This window comes from Vulpes lagopus, chromosome 19, assembly GCF_018345385.1.
Source record: "Vulpes lagopus strain Blue_001 chromosome 19, ASM1834538v1, whole genome shotgun sequence".
Lineage (NCBI taxonomy): Eukaryota > Metazoa > Chordata > Mammalia > Carnivora > Canidae > Vulpes > Vulpes lagopus.
This window is the reverse complement of record NC_054842.1, coordinates 13,274,139-13,295,860: the sequence shown is the minus strand read 5'-3', so window position 1 is coordinate 13,295,860 and position 21,722 is coordinate 13,274,139. Positions and strand designations below refer to the sequence as shown.

The 21,722-nt window shown below is 51.2% G+C and overlaps 1 protein-coding gene across 3 annotated transcripts in view; it reads right to left on the bottom strand.

Moving 5' to 3' along the window:
* The window catches only part of OSBPL10 (oxysterol binding protein like 10), a 297,175-nt gene that overhangs the window by 8,160 nt on the left and 267,293 nt on the right, over positions 1 to 21,722 (bottom strand). For all 3 annotated transcript variants that reach the window (XM_041734080.1, XM_041734078.1, XM_041734079.1), the window contains 2 exons: positions 8,376 to 8,853; positions 22 to 208 (listed from right to left, as the gene is read on the bottom strand). In XM_041734080.1, coding sequence (XP_041590014.1) covers positions 22 to 208; positions 8,376 to 8,853 — 665 coding nt within the window. The remainder of the gene's footprint in view (positions 1 to 21; positions 209 to 8,375; positions 8,854 to 21,722) is intronic.

The window sequence follows — 21,722 nt, the reverse complement described above, 5'->3', positions numbered from 1 at the left end:
AAAGGCTCCCTGACCGCCTACCTGTGGACTTTCCCTCCGTAAAAAGGCTTCGTGTGGAATATCACTGTGGCCGAGTACCCAGTCTTGGCACAGCTGATGCTGACTTTTCCTCCCAGCTCCACCCATGGGATGGTGAGGATGGACCGCGCGTAGGCACTGGGCAGGGTGAACACGTACTCCTCCCCATGTTCCAGAAGCCTCAGCACACCTCCAGGGAGAGAGGAGGAAAGAGTCAGGCACACAAGAAGAGGACAGCTGGGGATCAAAAGACACAAAGATGACAAACCAAACAGCCTCCGGCAACAGACGTCATGCCATGTCTCCTACCTCCGCAAAGGTCAGCCACTCACCAGCCATGTATTTATTTATCGAGTCCCCTAATGGGTGCCAGACACTGTGTGAGGTGCTGTGAATACAACAGTGAACGGACCCACTTTCCTCCTCCAAGGAGAACAGAAAGGTGGACCTTAATCACCAACTGTGATAAAGGCAGGAGGGAGAAGTGCCTGGTGCCAAGGAGCCCTCCAGTAGGAGTTGACCTGAAAACAGAATTCTCCCTAAGGAAGGGATGTTTGGACCAGGTAAGAGTTGAGGAGGTCAGAGGGGAGGGCATACGCAAAGGGGCTGTGGTGGGAAGGAGCCTGGTGAGCAGGAAAGGGCTGAGGGGAAGGGCCCATGTGCACAACAGAGGGGGCTGGTGTAGGTAGGTGTGCAGGCTGGCCAATTTGGCAGGGGCCGGACCTTCTGCTAAGCTTTGAAATAGCGTGTACAGGAGTTTTAGCCTGCTACCTGAGAGCAAGAGACAGTTTCAAGATTCTCATGAAGTTGGACAACTCAGACTGTACTCTGCTGTCAGCAACCTGGGGCAGGAACTAGCTGCATGAGCAACCTGCCTCTAGGTCAGGGCTTCTCCAGCCCGGGACCCAAGCATTAGTGTGCAGAGGTCTTAGTCCTCTGGAACAATGCAAAAACGGTGTGGGTTTGTCTCTCTTCTAGGGGAAGGGGTCACAGTTTTCATCAAGTTCTCAAAGGCTGACATGACCAGGCTTTAAATGCACAAACTCCCCCAAGGCTGTGTAGCTTTTGTGCTACACAAGGTGAAAGGGGGCTGACATCCAGCCCTCGCTGTGGCCTGCTGTGAGGCCCTTATGGGCTGGCAGAGGCCCCGAGAACCAGGCTACGGGCTGAGATGTGTTGTGTGCAAGGTACCTTCTCAGCCTCCCGCCCCAGCCCCGGGGCTCAGAGACCTGCACACATCCCTGGCCTCTATCCCCGCCCGTTCCCAGCCTGGCCGTCAGCAGGTACACTGTGCATCTTGGGAAGGAAGCGCTGCCCCTTGGCACCTCCCTGGTTGTGTCTCTGCCCTGGGACCCCTGTTCCTCCATTGGAAAGAGCGAAGAGTGGAGTCAGTGGCGCCCATGTGTGTTGGCACTTCCTGGCTGCCGGGCACTCCTGGGGGCTCCCTACCCGTTATCTCCGTTAAGTTTCATGACGACTCTATTTGGCAATAATTACCATTTTTAAGTAAGGATGAGGAAATTGAATATCAGGTTAAGTAATTTGGTTGGCCAGCACTTCCCTCTTAGGCTAGACAAGCATTTGTATCAACTAGAGCCAGAATCTGCCCAGTAGAGACCGTAGCACGATGAGCCGGCCAGGGGGTCTGAGGACATACAGAGAGTCCTGCATGCTGCGTTTCTAAAGGCCGCGCGAAGGTGCGCACAACTACGGCTCAACTTACCTTGAACATTCCCTTACTCACCGATGTGCCACGGTCTACGGAGAGCCCACCCCGCTCATCTGAAACCAGCACATGCCCCTCCATGAACTCCAGTAAAGTCCTTTCTGCCAACCCACAGACACACAGAACCGGCCTGGAAATCCAGGCTGACATGCTCACATGTGTGTAGGGGTCTCGATCACCCCCAGGGTGGAAGGATGCTCACGCACAGGGGCACATGCGTGAGCTGAGGCCATCAGGGAGAAACAGATTTGTGGGTCACTCTCAATCACGCGGGCAGGGCCAGAGGATGGAGATCACGGCAGCATTTAAATCTCAATCAATCTCCCTCTCCCCACCCCCAGGAGTGTAATTGAGTATATGTGACACGAACACACAAATAGCCTGGCCCTACTAGGCCAAATACACTGACCAGCAGAACGGACCTCCGCCCCACTTCACCTTACTTTCGCGCTCAGGACTGAATTAATGCATCTCCCTGAAAGTAAAGGCCCCAGGCCAGCTAATGCCCTCGCAAGGACCCTGGTCCTTCCTTCTACCAGGCGGTGAGTCGACTCCCCAGATGTGCCTCGAGGCCCTGCCCTGTACACACACGGTGCGGGGGACGGTGTGTCTGGCGAGGGAATGAACACTTTGCTAGCTCCCTTCTCACAGAGTCTGATCAGGACCGTTGGAGAACGGCCAGGGTCGATACACTTTTGGTTTCAAAGCCCACTTGGTGTGTCTGACTTCCTCAAATTTGGACGCTTGAGGTGACGGTCTAGAGCAAGTGGAAAATCGCAGCTAATACCAGACACGTAGGACACCAAAGGCAAGAAGAATCAGAAGGAAAAGCTGAGAAGAGAGAGGCCATCTCGGATTTCCCTCCCTGGTCCAGTTCTACCCACAAGTTTCCTGGTCCCTCTGGGGCCAGCCACATTCGCAAGGTCTCTGGGCCTGTGGCAGTGGGGAGGGGACCCCGGGACCCTGCAGAGGAGGCCACCAGGCCCTTGGCCAGCCTGCCTCCGACGTCCTGGAGAAGAGGCTTCCCTGTCTCCCCCTCCCTGCCCTCCGCGCTGACGGGCTACTTGGTAGTCAAACCCTTCCTAGGTGGCCAAGGTGTCCTTGAGAGCACCACCTCCGCTCCGACGGCTACGGTGTCCCTGGGTGGTTAGCCCTGCCAGTCCTTGGCTGGGAGTCCCCTCGGGCTCGCCAGCAGCCTCCCTGCAGGCTGGGGTCACACATCCACGAGTTCCAGATGCATCCATGAGCTGCATCTTCCTTACCTCATTCACAAATATAACCTTTGTGAGGTAGGGTTGCACAGCTGATATTTTCTTTACAACATATCTACATGGACAATGTGGCCCAAGTTTTCATAAAGAGCTGGATGAGACAGAGATCTCTGAGGAGGGGCCTTCCAAACCCACAGTGGTTCACCAGCCTGGCGACCTTAACCTCTCTGCGCCTCAGTTTCCTTATCTGTGACACAGGGATGATGGCATCCCTACCTCATAGGGCTGTGGTGGAAAGAAGGTGATTCTAGAACTCAGTTAAAAGCATCCGCCTGACTCACAGCCAGCATCCTGCAGATTTTATATCCTAACTACTCCTTGCTCTCTGGAGCGGCTCTCTTGGTGGGTGAACTCTGAGCAGCAGTTATTTCCATTTGGGAATAAAGAGTGAATCACAAAGTGGCAGCGGGTTATGCACACAGGGGATGAAGAGATAGGTGGGAGGAATCCTCTTCCCACTCATCTTTAGAAAAATGTCTCTCAGTGCACCTGAGTGGTTCAGTTGGTTAAGTGTCTGACTCTTGATCTCAGACTTATGAGTTCAGGCCCCGTGTTAGCCTCCACCCTGGGCATGGAGCCTACTTTAAAAAAAGAAAAAGAATGAAAGAAAGAAAAAAGAAAAAAAGAAAAATCTCTTGCAAACCTGAGGTCCACAGAAATCAGTGAGCCCCAAAGCTGGGCTGGTATGAAAGCAGTGGGGAGACCACACTCCTTTGGCTCTTCTCTGAAAATCCATAAATGTGTGCTTTGTCATTAATCACCTGCAATTATGCCTTCTCAGTACTAACTCTTTTTTCAGGGCTGCATTAAAAACAATCTGTCTCTAATATGAATAAAAGACTATATTAAAAAACTAGACTTACAGATGGGCTTGCAAATGAAAGTTCCTCTTTAATTAGCCTAAGAGATGAGAGAAGCCAAAAAATGCTAGATAATCAATACTTCTACACTGTGGTTAGTCTTCAAGCTGCAAGATTTCCACTTTAAATCCCACAGATTGTTTTACCAATAAACAGAAGGCAAAGCATTAAGATTTTCAAACTGATAGATTTAAAACAATTTCACACCCAATCTCAATTGGAGGAACCAAAATATTCCAGTTGGACGTTGCCTCTGGGGAGCACCAGATCACAGAAAGTCACTCTGGGGAACAGGTCTGCAGGCCTGGTGGTGTCGGTGCTCCCCAGCACCGAGCCAATGTGTCACTTCTCTCGCTGGAACTAATTGCCTTTCCCCACAGACTCAATTAAGAAGCTGTGTCATTTCCTGGGCTCTGGCTCTGGAGTTTGTGGGGGAGCGGGTTTCAAGAGCAGCTGAATGCACCTCGGCTCCCCCCGCCCCGGGGTGGGGGGTGTTGACTGAACAGTGTGTCTCAACGAGGGGTCTGAGTGCCAGGGCCAGGGCCGAGGGATCTGAGGGGGCAGCAGCCTCTGAGCTGAACCTCAGGAAATTCCAGGCGTAATGCAGCACTGTATAGCGGCATTTGATGGTAGCCACATGTGGCATGGCCTAAAGGCAACGCTTTAACAGATTAGCCCCTGTATCTACATAGAAAAATTTCCTGTGGACCCGTCTAAGACCTAATCTTTTAAATGAGGGGGTGGAGGGAGCGCCTGGGTGGCTCAGTGGTTGGGTGTCTGCCTTCAGCTCAGGGTGTGATCCCGGGGTCCTGGGATCGAGTCCCACATCAAGCTTCCCACAGGGAGCCTGCTTCTCCCTCTGCCTATGTCTCTGCCTCTCTTTGTGTCTCATGAATAAATAAATAAAATCTTAAAACATAATAATAAAAATTAAATGAGGGGTGGGGAAAAAAAACGTTACATCAGACCCAGTCAAACAAATTCATGGAATGTGCTAGACCAGTACAAGGAATGAGTGAGGAAAAGAAAAACATCCTGGCTTCCCAACTCCCCCAACCCCCACAAAGGAGCTCTGAGTACAGGAACCAGAACCTTTTGCTCCAAAACTTGGGGTCTTCAAAAGTATTTTCTGGGAAAACGCTTCCTGGGTATTACAGAGCATGCATTTAACTAACATGAAAGGGGGAGGTAGCTACTGAAAGGATTTAGGGAAACAAGGCCTCACAAGAATGAGCCAGTGGTGGGCCCCTGACCCTTCCCGGGCCCGCCGAGTGGGAATGCCCTGGTGGCCAGGAAGGCTTACGCCCGGGAAGGGCCCTTCTAGTCTCCCTCCAGGTATTCCTTTCTGATTCCAGCACTCTACTGGGAGTTCTAAGGAGAATTTTCCAGCAGGTGGAACAGGGAGCAGCAGATTCTAATTCTGCTCTGGGGGCGGCTACGGCTACGGCTACAGCGAGGCTCTCAGGAGTGTTACGTGACCTCCACCCAGAGCGTGAAGAGCTCCGGCCGCGTGCCCGGGGCTGCGCCAAGTGAATTGAGGGCCCCAGGCCCTCCCTGTTCGCCTCAGGGGCGAACACCCCGAGACATCACAGGCCCACCCTTGAGATACTTTCACTCAACCACCAGCACCAATGAGAGAAAGTGAAGTTCCAGAGGACACGAACGGAGGCCAACGGACGCTGCTGGGTGAACGAGGGGGCCCCAGCACAGGACAGAGCAGGTAACAGAGGAGCCGGGGGGGGGGGGGGCAGAAGGTGCCAGAGGGGGGCGAGCATGGCAACACAGTGGTCCAGGCGGCTCGGCTGCACACCCTCCTCCTCCCGGGAGCCCGCCCCCGAGGTAGATGGCTGGGAAGACACTGGAGTTTCACTGACTGAAGAATCCTCCTAAATCACTGGATGTGCAAATCACCTTAATGGAAAATTGCCAGCTCTCTCCCTGGTGTCAAGACGCCCAGCCTATGGGCCCAGAGCCTGGGAGGTACGTGCCCTACACTCTTACTCAAGAACCTGTGGCTGCCCCGGGCCACCTGGGTGGCTCAGCCGTTGAGCATCTGCCTCTGGTTCAGGTAATGACCCTGAGGTGCTGGGATCAAGTCCCGCGTCGGGCTCCCTGTAGGGAGCCTGCTTCTCCCTCTGCCTGTGTCTCTGCCTCTCCCTGTGTCTCTCATGAATGAATAAATAAAATCTTTAAAACCAAACCAAATCAAAAGAACCCGTGGCTTTCCCTTGCCACATGGCAGCAGGCATTTCTGCTGGGCGCCAGGGAACCCCCAGAAAGGCACCTGCATAAATTTTCTGTGTACCTCAAAACCCATTTGGTTTCACCAGAAGTTATTACAGTCACGCAGCACGTACTCCGGCCAATCACAGATTCACAGTGTTGTCTGTCTCCCGCTAGCTGGGCCCCTGGGCCCTCCTGGCCCCAGCCCATCTGCTCAACACCAGCAGCCCTGGGGATGCTGCTCCCACCATGTCCACCTGCCACCCAGGGGCGAAGGCCGAGTCCTTGCAGGCCCCCGAGCCAGTCCCCGTGGTCGGCGCCCGTCTCCTGTCTGACCGGCCCCTTCTGCTCCGCCGTGGCCGCCTCAGCGCGGTTCCAGAACACCCCAGCCTCGCTGCTCGCCGGGGCCTCCGGGCCTCCTGCTCTGGTCCTGCTCTGCCTCCTGCAGCAGCCTCCGTGCAGCCGGCCCCGGCTCCTCTCCCACCGCCTGCAAGCCTTCACTCAAAGCCGCATTCTTGTTGGGCTCTGCCCACCTCTGCCGGGCACCCCACTCCCCTCGCCCCGTCCTACTCTGTCTCATCGGCGCCACCCACGTGTCCGTTGCCTGCACGTGCCTGGGTTTCCGCCACTCATGCAGCGGAGGTCAGTCCCCGAGGGCAGCGAGTTCTGTCTAGACCTGGTCACTGCCACCAAAAATGGTGCCATTCACGTCCCGAGTAAACGGACGAGCAGACGAGAATAATCCCACGGAGTGTCTGAACCACCCCACGAGAGCTAAGGAAGTAAACACCCTTGAAACAAGGCTCCAGGGAAGGTGCCAGAAAACCTGCCCACATGGGTGGTAAGTGACCCCCCTGAAGGTGTGAACGGCTTCCGCGCTCCATCACCTCCAGCAAACCAACATTTCACCTTCGAATCATTCAGGACTTGGGGAACTTGGCGTAAGGACTGAAACTCCACAGGATGAGATCTGAAGCTCCTGCCTACAGACTTTTGTTCCTAAATCAAAGGGAAGACTTCACCAGTACACACATTGGGGCCTCGGGTGGGCCTCTGGCATCGTGTGGGAACACGGTGTGAGGCCTTCCGGGGCACCATCGCATCCCTCCTAAGGCCCCCCTGCCCCGTCCCCACTGCTCCTGGGTCCCTCCCTTGCTTTGTTTTTCTCCATAGTATTTCACAGCTTCCACACAACCAACATAAATTACCAGTAAAATAGAAGTCGAATGGAAGCACTGAATGAGGATAGAGATTTTTTTTTTTTTTTTTGGTCTATTTTGTTTATACAAGAATCCACTGCTCCTGTGACACCTGGATGGCTCAGTGGTTGAGCGTCTGCCTTCCGCTCAGGTCATGATCCCAGGGTCCTGGGATGGAGTCCCACATTGGGTTCCTCACAGGGAACCTGCTTCTCCCTCTGCCTGTGTCTCTGCCTCTCTATGTCTCTCATGAATAAATAAAAATTTTAAAACAAAAATCTATAGCTCCTAACACAATGTCTAGCATCCATTAGGCACTCAATAAAAATGCCCTAAGTGAATGAGAGGTTTTCTTCTCTCCTGTGGTTTTGGAAGGGCTTCCAAGAGCCATATACTCCCTGAAACTGAAAACTAAATTTTGTGTTGGATTTTTTTTTTCTTTCCCTGAGAAGGGAATCCACAGTCTCAGAGTCTCAAAGGAATCTGTGACTCAGAGAAGTGGAAGAACCACGAACCCAGATGCTTCAGTTTAACAAGGATTATTATAGGTTTCTTCAAACAATGAATAAACTTCATTCACAGCTATTTGCTAAAACAGGACCATGCAATCCACAAGTGTGTGATTACATTGTTCTTGCTTCAGAAAGCTCTAGCAGAATCCAGAGATTTGCCTCGGGAATGTTTATGAGCAGATTCCGAATAGGCAGCACTATTATCCTTATTGTCTGTGAGCCAGAACATGGGTGAAAATGAACATAAATGTGTTTTCACAGATTTGGAGTCAACTCTAATATTCATGCGAAGCTGAAAATAAAAATTGTATGTAAGGTGGCCCCCACACACAGCTAACATGTAGTAAAGATCCAGGTGCATTCCATCTGGTCTATGACCTTGGCCCCACTGGGAAATTACCAGGGTCTCGCCCCATAATAACAAAACCTGTCCCTCTTTACCACCACCCCCCCAATTCCAAAACAAAATAAAAACAAAGAACTCCACACACTCATCAATCATCTATCAGGTGTATAAACGTCACCATGTTGGAGCCAAGCTCCCTGCAACACCTGGCATGGCTTACCTTCCCCTATCATGGAGACCCCCACGGACATGCCCATGAACTTGCTTTTGGTCCATACGTGAGTGTTGACGCACAGTCTCTTCTCCTTGCACTCACAGTAGAAGCAGGAGATGGGTGGGTGATGAGACACCTGCTCGGCCACAAACCTTAGTTTGTAGCTTGTGGAAGGGTCCTCGGCTACCGAGTGTTCGTGGCCCGCAGGAGAATGGGAAGCAGTCCTCTTTGGCTTGACCCTGTCTTTGGGGACCTCCCAGGAGCAGTGAAACGTCTCACCGATGATGGGGTTGTAGGGCTTCTTGGCCAGGGCCCCCTTGCGGCCCTCATGGAAGGCTGTGAGATAATACTCCACAAAGCAAATGACTCTCTCCTCGGGCGTGGCTCCCGCGGTAATGGCCAGCAGCAGGTCTGGGTGTGCCATAAAGTCCGCGTACATCTCCAGCAAGGATCGCTTCTCCAGGATAAATGTGGGAAGCACCACCTACATTCGGAAGGAAACAAATTCAGACAGGAGACCCCGAGATTACGTGAAAAAGGCTGCAACCACCACCAAGCAAATCCATCGTGGCTTAAGCCAGAGAACGCTGTCTTTTGATTCGTATACAAGCGACAGATTAGGGGAAGTGACATCAAAGAAGACAAGGTTGGAGAAGTGGCTGCTGTGGTGGCATGATGCCAACCCACTTTCGTGGACTAGATGGTTCTGCGTGGCTTGCTTCTCTGCTCATCTGGACTAGAACAGCGGTCTCTACTTCCCCCTCCACTGCTGTCACCATCCCCAGACAAAACCCTCTTTTACTAACTCCTTATTACTTAGAGATGTGAAGAAAAGAGCACAAAAGGACTTCTTCCTTTTCTTCCTGACATCAGACAACCCAGGGGAGTGCTCGGTGTGTCCCCACAAACATGGGGCTTTTTGGTGCTGCATCAAAGGGGGTCCAGGTAGACCAGCACACACCACCACTAAGAGGGTTTATTTGGAGATCTCTGTTAGAAGAATAGCATCCAAATCCCAACATGATTAAGGCAGAGCAGGAGTGAGGAAAGGACCCATGGCCCAGGTCTCTGGGAGGCAAGGCCATCAGCTAGCAAGCAAATGCCCAGAGAGCTGCCATGCAGAGGAAGGGCCATGTGTGGAGGTTGCTCTGCAAGGCTGGGCCAAAAGAAATAAGCAGAAGTTACAAAGAAACAGGCTGACACTTAATACAGAATCTTCTGGCAAATGGACTGGTACAGGGGCTTCTCATGGGATTGTTACTGACATCACTACCAAAAAGAGGAGTAGAAATCTGGATGCTTCTGCCAGGGACGGGACCGAGACTCCTTGTTGATCCAGAAAGGATGCATGTGGTCATCGGGTGCCCCACAACCCCAATGAGGAAGTCAGTTAAAGCAAACGAAGGCCATTGTGACAGTGGGCTGGAAAGCAGGTCTCTTTATTACTATCGCTGATAGGCGGAGGAGAGCGAGCCTGTTCCTCACTGCTCTAGAGTGATCTTAAAACGACTTCATTACTGGGTATTAATACCAATCACTTGGCTGCAAGGCACAGCTCACTTTGACCTGGAGCATCTCAGCACAGGATCGTGAATTTGGAAGTCTAGCCATGGCCTGCTGGCTCCTCCCTAACACCCTCCAGGAGAAAGAGACAGAAAGAGAAGAGAGGGAGGCAGAGAGAGAAGAGCCACACAAGTTCAAGGCGATGCAGCTGGCTTACACTCCCTCCTTACAAGACTGAGTCTGTCCTTCCTTCAGAGTCCCCAACTCCCGAGAAAATACTCTCTGACTGCAAATGTCAAAAGGCTTACAGCTTGCTCAGACCCTTCCTAGCAAAGGGTGTAGATACAATGGCAGAGGGATGTCCTGAGAGAAAGAGACAGACAGGCAGACAGGAGATCAGCAAAGCACAGAGATTTCAGAGGAAGCTGGAAAAAGTCCAGCCCCCTGGAGAGGGGACTCTGGTATCTTTATTAACGCTTTTCTTGAGATTAAATACTACATTAGAGGAAAGAGTATGTACACTCATTAAGTAAAAAAGCAGCCAGGGGATCCCTGGGTGGCTCAGCGGTTTAGTACCGCCTTTGGCCCAGGGTGCGATCCTGGAGACCCAGGACCAAGTCCCACATTGGGCTCCCTGCGTGGGGCCTGCTTCTCCCTCTGCCTGTGTCTCTGCCTCTGTCTCTCATGAATAAATAAATAAAATCTTAAAAAAAAAAGAAAGAAAGAAAGAAAGAAAGAAAGAAAGAAAGAAAGAAAGAAAGAAAGAAAGAAAGAAAGGAAAGAAAGGAAAGAAAGGAAAGAAAGAAAGAAAAGAAAGAAAGAAAGAAAGAAAGAAAGAAAGAAAGAAAGAAAGAAAGAAAGAAAAGCAGCCAGATGTAAAGTCAAACATGTGACACAAATCTAGTATTACAAAAAGACCCCAAATGTTAACATGTATTTCTTGGTGTTAGAATTGAGTGATTTTTACATTTTTTTATAAGTATCTTTCTGCTTTGCTTTTACAATATACTGGAAGAAAAGACACAACTATGCAAATCAATGGATATTTCTTCATTTTCTTTCAGCCAAAACTTGACAAAACTGAGACTCTTGCTGCCCCAAGGCTCTGAGCTGGCCAGGTAATGGACATTCTGGCTCAGAATGGCCTTCAGAGGCCACTGTGATTACTTCCTACATCTTTTGTGGGGACAGGTCATCATTCAATGGCCATCGCTGTGCTGCAGGGCATCTGCTTTTCCAAGGGGGCTCTCGGGCCAGGGGCTCCCTCCACAGCAGGCGGCCACTGGCAGAGTAAAGGGGAGGCAAGCGCAGCCCCACACTCTCACCATGGCTCCCTCTCCTGCCCCCCGGCTGCCCAGGGTCGCCCTGGGAGCTCCGCCTGACAGGCTGTGCGGGGACTAGGGGCTTAATCAGCCGTGGGACACCCCCCAATGAGGCCAAACAACTGAAAGAGAAAAGAAGCCACAAATGTCTGCATCTCCAGGCCTTCCCGAAACCTCCCCATTTCTTGTTCATTCCCTCCCCCAGCATGGCCCGGTGATCATGAGAGAACCGAGAGGGAAAGGGCGGAATTAGGGCGGGAGGCCAGCCCCAAACGCCCCTGCCCAAGAGGGTCGCTTGGCGGCCTCAGCTGCGCCCTCTGCCCCTGGGGGCTGGGGCCTCTCTGGCAGCAAGTCCGGTGCTCCGGACAGGGGCATCCTCCAGCATGTACTTGAGCCTGGCATCACAAGGAAAGACCCGGCCACCAGGGTCACCCTCTCCATATATACTTTTGAAAAGGGCAAGAACATAAGGCGGTTCCCCCAACTTAGCATTTCTGAACTCCGAAGCTGAAGAGTTAAAACAAAATAACCAGGGGACAGAACGCCACTGACACTCCAAATGACTGACTGTCAGGACAGAGAGGGCCCCTCCGGGGGATGGAGTCCAATGCCTGGGTCTCCAGGTCGAGGGACAGAGACGGCGGGTGGGGAGCGAAGGCACCATGCAGGAACCTTGAGGCTCCCAACTGCCACCCCAAGTTCTTCCCATTACCCCCCACACAACACAATTATCTGCTTCTGGCTAACGGGAGCGTTTTCTTTCCCTCAGTGGATAAGGCAGGTGAGAGTTCACTGGACAGAAGCCCTGGGACAGCTGGGCCACCTCACCTACTGCCATTGCTTAGTGGGGGGCAGGGGCCCCTGGGTGGCTCAGTCACTTAAGGGGCCAACTCTTGATTTTGGATCAGGTCATGATCTCAGGGTCGTGGGATCGAGCCCCCCATGGAGCTTCATGCTCACCAGGGAGCCTGCTTGAGACTCTCCCTCTGCCTCTCCCATCGCTTGCATGTGCACGTGCTTTCTCTCTCTCAAGTAAATAAATCTTAAAAAAAAAAAATAAGTAGGGGGTAAGAAGTGGCACACAGGTAAGGGTGGCACACGAGTCCATTCTACTCTTCCTGGAATGACCAGGCAATCCACCTGTCCAAAAATTATCACAAATATTACTACTGGGAGGGAGACCACAGGTGATTAGGAAAGGCAAACACACCACCCCAGTCTGGAAAAGTGTGGCTATGGCTTCCTAGCTGGCTGCCTTGATTTCTTCTCCACACCACAGCCAGACCCATCTCTCTAAGAGATCAGGGAGGTCCAATCTGGCCCCCACCTCCCTCTTGTGGGGGACTATCCCTCACTTTCTGCCCCTGGCCCTCCCCTTACAAGTACACACACACACACACACACACACACACACACACACACTCCAATCCTGTTTCCCTTTTCTGCCCTCCTCCTGCCTTGTCCAAATGAGAAACAGCTCTTCTGCTCAAAGGTATCCTCCTCTGTGAAGCTTCTTCTGACAGCTCCTGCTCCCAAGGCTCAACTGGCAAGTCCCTCCTTCATACATACCCTCACCACATGCCACAGGTCTCCACCATGGCACAGACAATGCTTGTTGCAATAAAGAGCATTATTGGGGGGTGCTTGGGTGGCTTAGTTGGTTAAGTGTCAGGTCATGATCTCAGGGTCCTGGGATCGAGCCCCACATCAGGCTCCCTGCTCAGTGGGGAGTCTGCTTCTCCCTCTGCCCCTCCCCCTGCTCGTGCTCTCTCTCTAATAAATTAATTAAAGTAATTAAAAAATCAGAGCATTATTGGGACAATTTGAGAAATTTCTACCATGAGCCACATATGAAATAATACCGTATCAACAATACACTTCCTGAGTGTGCCCAGCGTGTCATGTAGGAGAATGTCCTCGTCATCAGGAGACACACACAGACAGATGCAGGGGAGCATGGTCATGTCTGCAACGTACTCGGAAATGGTTCACCAGAAACCAGACATATACACACACATGCAGGCATGTATCTGAGGCTGCAGAGCAAGAGGAGAGGGAGAGAGAAGTAGAGAGAGTGGGAGAGATGAGAGAAGGAAAATGAAGGAGCAAAATGTCAACAACTGGCAAATAAGGGTGAGGGTTACAGGGCAGTTCACTGTGCTATTCTTACAGCCCGACCACAGATCAGGAAATGTGCAAAATACAAAGGGGGCGGGAACAGAAAAAAGGCCCTACTAGGGATGCGATACCTGAGAATTTATCAATTTTTAAAGCCGGCGCTCCCCAAACTGCAGACCCTGGGAACGTGGCCTCACAGCCAGTGGCAAGTCCAACCTACTTGGATATATAGTCTACACCTGAAAATAACGCTGCAGCTCTACCAGAGCAGGAAGAAGTACTCCACCCGGAGAGATGGACGTGGATGGGTCGGGAGCGGAAGGACGATTTCCTCTTCCATCCCTTGCCGGTCTGTCTTGTTGCTGTTTGTGCAGAATACTGGATCAATGCCTTTGAAAACCAGGATCCTGAACATTTCGGGTAAGATTATACTTTTTACTAAAGCAGATTTCTATCTCTCACAGGGATCTCCCTGCGTGTGTGTGTGTGTGTGTGTGCGCGTGCGCATATGCACACGCCTTTGCAAATAAGTCACTTAATCATCTGCTCCTTGGGCAGTGGACGCTGCAGACACAGAGCCAAGAAGTGGCGAGTGCTAATTGGGCTGTCTGCCTCCAATGGAGACATGAGTGATGGCCCAGCTGTTCAGACCGACAGCATCCAAATGGCTGGAATCCCAACTGCAGATTTATCGAGCCATCAATAAGGGCTGCCTTTTCTCCCATTAACATAATTAAGACAATGAACTACTTTGGGGAAAGAAAAAAAAGAGAAGATCTGCGTTCGGGACTCAGAGAACAATTAATTACATTTAAAGCTGCATCAATCTAGAAGTAAGTAACTCATCTTCAGGTTGGGCGCTTAGAACTCGGAAATCAATCGCCCACCAAGAAAGTCAGAGGGTTGGTCCCCAAGAAGAGTGAGAGTCCCTTCCCCGTGAAAAGGGAACACAGCAGCAGGCTTCTGCAAAGAACGGCCAAGAGCAGGTATAATTTTCTCCAAAGAAACACCAGCTAACTTAATAACCTCGAGAATCGTCTCCGTAACTCTGTCCTTAGACTGGCGGGTGCGCCCAAAGGAGCAGGCAGGGAGAAGCTGAAACCACCCACCGAGGACAATCTAAGTAATCCTTTTAGGAAACCAGGGGAAGAACACGAAACTACACCTTACAAAAGAAAGAGGAGATAATTTACACGCCAGTGGTTCCTATCCTTAGCCCACAGGACGCTCCCCTGCCTTTCCTTAAAGTGCCAGCAACCTCCGCATGATGTCACAGCTTAGGTCATGATCCCGGAGTCCTGGGATGCAGCCCCACAGGGGTTCTCGCTCAGCCGGTGGGTGAGGGGTGGGGGTGAGGGTGGGGGGGTCTGCTTCTCCCTCTGCCTGTGGCTCCCCCTGCTTTGTGCTCTCTCTCTCTCAAATAAATAAAATCTTTTAAAAAAAGAACACTTTTGTTAGATGGGAAGAGTTTGAAATAAAATTTTACTTCTTCCAAGAAGGTATCTACTACATAAAGAGAGATTCATCTGTGAAAATAAATTCCTGGGTTCTCTCAGTCCCAGATGTTGGCTTGCAGAAGGGAATCGAAGCTGTGAGCTGACATTCAGCTCTTGGCAGGTACAGTCATGTGTATTTGGGCAAGCTCATCTCTCCAAGGCTCAATGTCTCTGCTATAAAACAGGAAAAATAAGAATACCAACCTTCTAGGGCTTTTGTGAGTATGAAATGAGTGCAAAATTAGCCCTGAGCCCCCCTAGCACATAGTACATGCTCACTTGGGGCTGGCTGTTATAATCAGGGGCCAGCAGCTTCACCTGGAGACTTGGGGAAGAACAGAACAGCATAGATCAGACACAAATCTGTCATAAAATATTTCAGTGACAAAGCTGAAGACTAAGAGTAAGTCTCCATGACCAGAGCAATACCTAGGACTACCTCAGGTGCTTTTGTAAATACTAAATTATTTGAGAAAAAGGAAAAATAATTATATAAAACAAGACAAGTGTGTAAGAATGTATGAATGTTTCAAACTTAAACCACACATAGAGGGGCACCTGGGTGGCTCAGCTGGTGAACGTCTGACTCTTGGTTTCAGCTCAGGTGATGGCCTCCTGAGTGGTGGTGAGATCGAGCCCCACATTGGGCTCCATGCTCAATGGGAAGTTGGCTTGAGGGGGTTCTCTCTCTTCCTCTGCCCCTCCTAGTCACATTCACTCTCTCTCAAATAAATAAATCTTAAAACAAAAAACAGATGTAGAACTCAAGCCAGGCACAGTGCTTTGGATTTTACATTATCTTGTCAGATCTTCTGAACAACCTATGAGCAGGTACGACAATTCCATTTTACAGATGAGAAAACTGAAGCCCAGAAAGACCAAATAAGAAAGAGCTGGAATGTGAACCAATTCTGCGCAGTCTAGGCCTAGCCTGGATCCCTCACTGCCCCCCAGAAAGCCAGAAGACTCATAATCACTCACTAGAGGTCCTACTGGAAAAGCAGGATCAAAGAGCTCCTGCCAATAGCATAGGGAAGAAGCAGGGAAATGACACCCACTGGACCCCTCCATGACATAGAGTCATCGAGACAAGCTTCAGGAAGCCAGGGTTTTTTACTACTACTGGGTTTTTTATTAAGAGGCAACCATTTCAGGAGAGAAAGTGGACTTTGATAGCATATTAGAAACAAGATTTAGAGAGAAGAGCCAAAGGCATCGAGAAGGGAAGTGGACACAATACATGGAGGAGCAGGACTTTGCATACCCACAGCTGTGCCAGTGGGGGTTCATTTCCAGGATAAACCCTGGCTCTTCTGACCCTTCTCCTTAAAATTTCCTCCTTGGAAGGAGGAGCTTATCCACAGCAACACTGATCTTTTGCATACCACAGCTGAACCTGGAAATTTAGCCTAATAAAACAAAGAAGAAAACCTGTAGATCCAAGAGGTTTTCTACATCATGGTAAGATCAAGAAGCCGCAGAGAGACATATGACCCATCACACTCTTTGTTGAGGGGGTCCAAGACCATGTGGCAACTTGGTGGAAGGTTATGCAGCCAGTTCAGAGTACATAGGCGATGACAGTGTTCTCTTCCTCAAACCTGCTGGTGAGTACATGGCTGTTTGCTGTAGTGGGATTTGTTATATAGGGGTCAACCAAACCACAACGGTGCCCCGAATCTCCACCTGGTTTTACAAATAGTGCTACTAGGACAATCTGAGCGATTCTTTAGGAATCGTAGAAATTTAAGAATTATCTCAGCAAGCTTCTCTCTCAAAGTAAAAATCTCATCTGCCATAATTGCTGGTGTAAGCAGAAAGAGTTAGGGGTCCTTGGAAAAAGAAAGAGGAAAACGCAGCTTTCTTGACATAAGAAACATCATTTGAGGCACCCCACCACCCTGCCACCTTGTGAAAGAAGGTACCAACAGCCAAAGTCAGGCCAGGAGAAAGCCTCATCAGAGACCATAAAACAGTGGTAAAACTCCCAGGGCAGATTCAGAAGTAAAGATGGACCTGATGCACATTCTGGAGGTACCTTTACGAGGTCTCAAGTCCCCCAAGTGCTCAGACACTGGAGCAAGTGGAGCCAGAGAACTGGTCATCCTAGCCGCTTCGTGACTTTGACCTAAACTCTGTCACCTTCAGATGACCTCTGCCCCACTTGCACGCTGTATTCACCACTGTGCAAGTCCCTTCGTGAATGCATGTGTGCATCCTTAGCTCCAAACTTCTCCAATTTTGTCATCTGGGGAGACACTGCCTTGGGAGAGATTCCTGGTGTTCTCCTTTGCTGGTTGCAAGTAAATTCTTCTTTTTCCTAGTCTTTGGCTTGGTTGTGAGCTTTGGTTTGACACTCACCGAGAGGTAAACCCAGTTTCAGGTTTTAACGGGACAGGCGCCATGTATCTTCAGGCTCAGGGAACTCATGCCCAGAGGAGAGCCCCATCCTCTGTCCCTTTGCCTTGCGCTAGAGTTTCAGCCACAATTCCATCCCCCAAACTCCCACCTGCTCCATGGAATCAGCTGTGCCATCTGGAAGGGCTCAAAACCCACTGTTCTAGAAGATCTCCCTCTCACCCAATCCTCTAAAATTGGAGTTCAGGCTAAACCCTCCAGAGGAATCCATGTAGGCCACCTGGCTACCCTACCGCCCACTCTCCTCCTCCATAATCTCAGTTTCAAGCATTGCACTCTCCACCTGTGACCCCTGATGTCTCACCTCACTCCGTCTCATCCCAGCCCCACCCAGACCAACACCTGTTGACCCTGTTCTGTGCGCCATCCCCACGCAGCCTCGTGTCCAGCCTCACCGGCGTGGACTCCACACACGGCCCCGCCTGACACTCCTCCCCTACCCCGCCCTGAGGCTCTGCTGCTTTCTCCCCCTCGCGTCCTAACCCACGGAGCCTCAGCCCCACTTTAATCCAGCTCCTCTCTCCTCCATGCCTCCATCTGCAGCTCAACCTTCCTGGAGGGAAAGAGTCAACACACGGACCAGTCTCACTTAGCCTCCGCGACCCAAACTTACTTAGGTGGCCCTGTGGGGGCATGTGGCCTCTCTCCTACCTTGGGTCGCCCTGAAATGACCGCTCCTTTCCTGCTGCTGTCTCCTCCCTCCTTATCCCATGATCCCTCTGCTGCTTTTGTCACTGGGACAAGCGAAGCAGTCCAGGGAGAGGGCTCGATCATCACGAGGCAGGCCCTGCGGCACCTCCCGGCACCGGGCACCGCTCTGAGCAGCCTCGCAGTCAGGTGCCCACGCCCACAGGGCAGCCGTGTGGAAGGGACAGCTGCCCCTCATTCACAGTAAGGAAACTGAGGCACTCAGGTTAGGGAACCCAGCTGGGATGCCACCCCGGCAGCCTGCTTACTCCGCTCTCCTGCCAATTTCCCGTTGTCTGCATCCCGGGCCCTGCCGGGGCCCTGCCTGGTCCCTGGAGGCAACGGCTGCCCTGCGATGGCCTCCGCCCATGCCCTCCTACCACTCGGGTTCCTGCAGCCACCACCCCCTCCTCTCGATCCCCACCAGTACCAGACGTCTTCAGAAACCAAGTCTCCCAATTCTAGCTTCCACCGCCTTTCTGCTCCCCTTTTACCATAGTCAGAGCCCTTGAAACGGTCCTCTACTCTCTGCCACCACCGTTCTCTCTGTTCTCCCTCGAACCCACCCCATCAGACCGTGACAAAAACAAATGCAAGGGTCTACTTCTAGGCCCGATCTCTCCTGACACCTCCACAGTGATTCCACACGGCCAAGGGCTCCCTTCTGGAAGCGTTCTTTCTCTTCCTGTGGCTACATGACATCACACTCTGGTTTCTGGCCTACCTCACTGGCCCTTCTCAACCTCCTTTCCTGGATCCTTCTCATGCCCTCAACCTCAACGTGTTGGGGTATCATGGGACTCTGTCCTTGGACTTCCCCCACATCTTCCCCCTCACTTCCCAGAGGAACTCATTGCCATCTCCTGGCTTCCCACACCCTCTGTTCCTTGTTTGTTCTCAAACTTGTACCTGAACCTCACTCATAATCCTCAGATTTCTACACCAACTGCCTACACATCCTCTCTATTTGGCTGTCTAAGGAATGGCTATCTCAGACTCAAGAGATCTGTGATGAATTTGTGATAACCCCCAACATCCCAACCCACACTTCCAGTGGTCTTCCCCTTCTCCGTAAAGGGCAGTGGTCGTCTATGGCACTGGTGGCCTTCAATGAACCACAGCTCCTGGAAAGCGTTTGTTTTAATCAAAACAGAGGAAGTGACACTGTGCCACTCTGGGGCCTAAGTTTTAAAAAGGCTTCTCAGCTTCATGCTTGTCCTCATGGGACCTTTGAGCCACCAAGTAAGACATGTGGCTCCCCAGCTGGGCAGGCCACATGGGAAGGATAGATGGGTAGAGATCCTAAGACTTCACAGAGAGAGAGAGGTCCAGTTGTCTCAGCCAAGTCCAGCCACAACCAAACCACCAGAGACACTAAAGTGACCATGGACAAGATAGCAGAACCATCCAGCTGAGCCCAGCCCAGATTGTGTAGCCGCGAATGAACAACATGGTTATTTTAAACTAGACATTTGGGATGCCTGGGTGGCTCAGCAGTTGAGCGTCTGCCTTCGGCTCAGGTCATGATCCTGGGATCGAGCCCACATCAAGCTCCTCACAGGGAGCCTGCTTCTCCCTCTGCCTATGTCTCTGCCTCTCTCTGTGTGTCTCTCATGAATAAAATCTTTAAAATAAATAAATAAATATTTAAAATAAATAAATGAGTAAATAAAAATAAACTGACATTTGAAGTGGTTAATTCCTCAGCAATAGGTAACTGAAACAAATGGCAGCTCTAGTTTTTTTGTTTGTTTGGTTTTTTAAACATTTACTTATTCCTGAGAGACACAGAGAAGTAGAGGCATGGGCTGAGGGAGAAGCAGGCTCCTCACAGGGAGCCTGATGTGGAACTCGAGCCCAGACTGGGATCACTCCCTGAGCCAAAGGCAGACGCTCAAACTCTGAGCCACTCAGGTGCCCCAGTAGCTCTAGTTTTTATTATTCCAGTTGTTCAGGTCAGAATCCTAGAGTCGTTCCTTACTCCTCTTTCCCTCACACTCCACATCTGATCCATACACGATCAGGACATCCATATCTAGCAGGGACACCCAAAATTTGCCACTACCACTCTGCCATCCTCTCTCACCTCCTTCCTATTTCCACCCTTCCCCCTGCTGCCCATACCCCACTCACCCCCACCCCAGTTAACCTTCCACACAAGAGTCAAAATAATCCTATATAAGTACAAAAAAGACCATGTGTTCCTTTGCTCAAAACTCTCCAGTGGCCACTGCATCACTCGGAGGAACATCCCAAGTCCTTACCATATCTTAGGAGTATCCCCCCATACAGACCTGCTGTCTTGCCAACCTCATTTCCTGCCAACCCACCCATGCAGTGTACTTGGTTCCAGCCACACTGGCACCCCTGCTCACCCTCAAAAAGCCGAACAGGGGCCATCAGGGCCTTTTTTCACTCATGCCCAATCTGGCCAGAAGATACTTCCACTGCACAGTCACTGGGCTGACCTCCCTGTCTGAATCCTGTCTCTGCTCCAGTGGCACCTGGGAGTGTTCCTTCTGAGCAACAGATCTAAGAGGGCCTGTCCCCCTCCCCAGCACTGTCCCCTCTCACCCTCCCACTGGGCTCTGCTTCTCTGCACCAAACTCATGTCTGTATTCTTTTCTTCCCTCTTGTTTGCTGTCTGCCTCCATCTGTCACCACATGAGCTCCCGGAGGGTGTGGATGCTGGAGGTTTTATTCACTGCTGACACTCCCCGTGTCTAGAACACTACACCTGGGCAGGTGTGCAGCTCAGGAAATAGGTGAACCTATGCCTTACTGTCATCTTTTAGATCTCCGAAAAGTAGGTCACAAAGGTCCCAGACTTCCAAGCTCCACCCTGTGTTCTGTGGCCCCTCTCCCTGGAGCCCAGGTGGAGCACAGCACTTCCGAACAACTCTTCATGCTTCTCACCCACTCTAACCCTCCAAGGCTTTCTGGTGGCCCTCAGGATCAAGTTTGCCCTCCTTCACGTGACCCAGAAGGGTCCACAGGATGTGATATGGCTCCTCACTCGAGGTTCAGCTGTGCCACTCACCAGCACACACTGCACTCCAGCCATGCTGCTTTATGCTCTCCGGCTTCGCCCATGCTGTTCCTCCTGCCAGGAATGCCCTCTCCTGCCTTCCACCGATGTCCATCAACCTGCAGACTCAAACTACACATCACTTCCTCAAAGAACCTGTCTGTGGCCCACCATCTTTCTGTGGTTCCTTCTTGCCCTCTCCTTTCCTTTCCATACTACCCATAATTGGTGGAAGTGTAGCGGGTCATCCAGCAGAGGTTGTCACCAGCAATTTGGGGTTACAGAAGCATGGCTGAGGAAGGAGGGCAGCCAGGGGTGCTTTTCAAGGCAGGATCAGCTGCATATTTTGTGGGGCAAAGTGAAAAATGAAAATGCATGCCCCATTATTATTAAAAATTATTAAGAGTTTCAAGAGAGCAACAGCAGAACATTCAATCAAGCACGGGCATCCTCTGAGCATGGGGGGCTGTGTGACTCCACTGGTCACACACCCATGAAACTGGCCCCGTCTGGTGACCACCATTAATAAACTAAGGCAAAATGTCACATTAGATGCCCAGCCATGCCGGTGACTTGTGGGTGTGTCAATACTGGCGACCTCCTCAAAGACGGGGAGGTATTCTTGTTTTATGGAGAGTGACCAGAGCTCCGTTCTTGAGCCAAAGAAGATCTAATCTCCATGCTGCATGCTCATCCGATGCTCCATCCAGGCTAAGTTCTTCCACTGCCAATCCAGAACAAGCTTAACTTAATGACACAGGCAAATGCCAAGAAGAGAAAT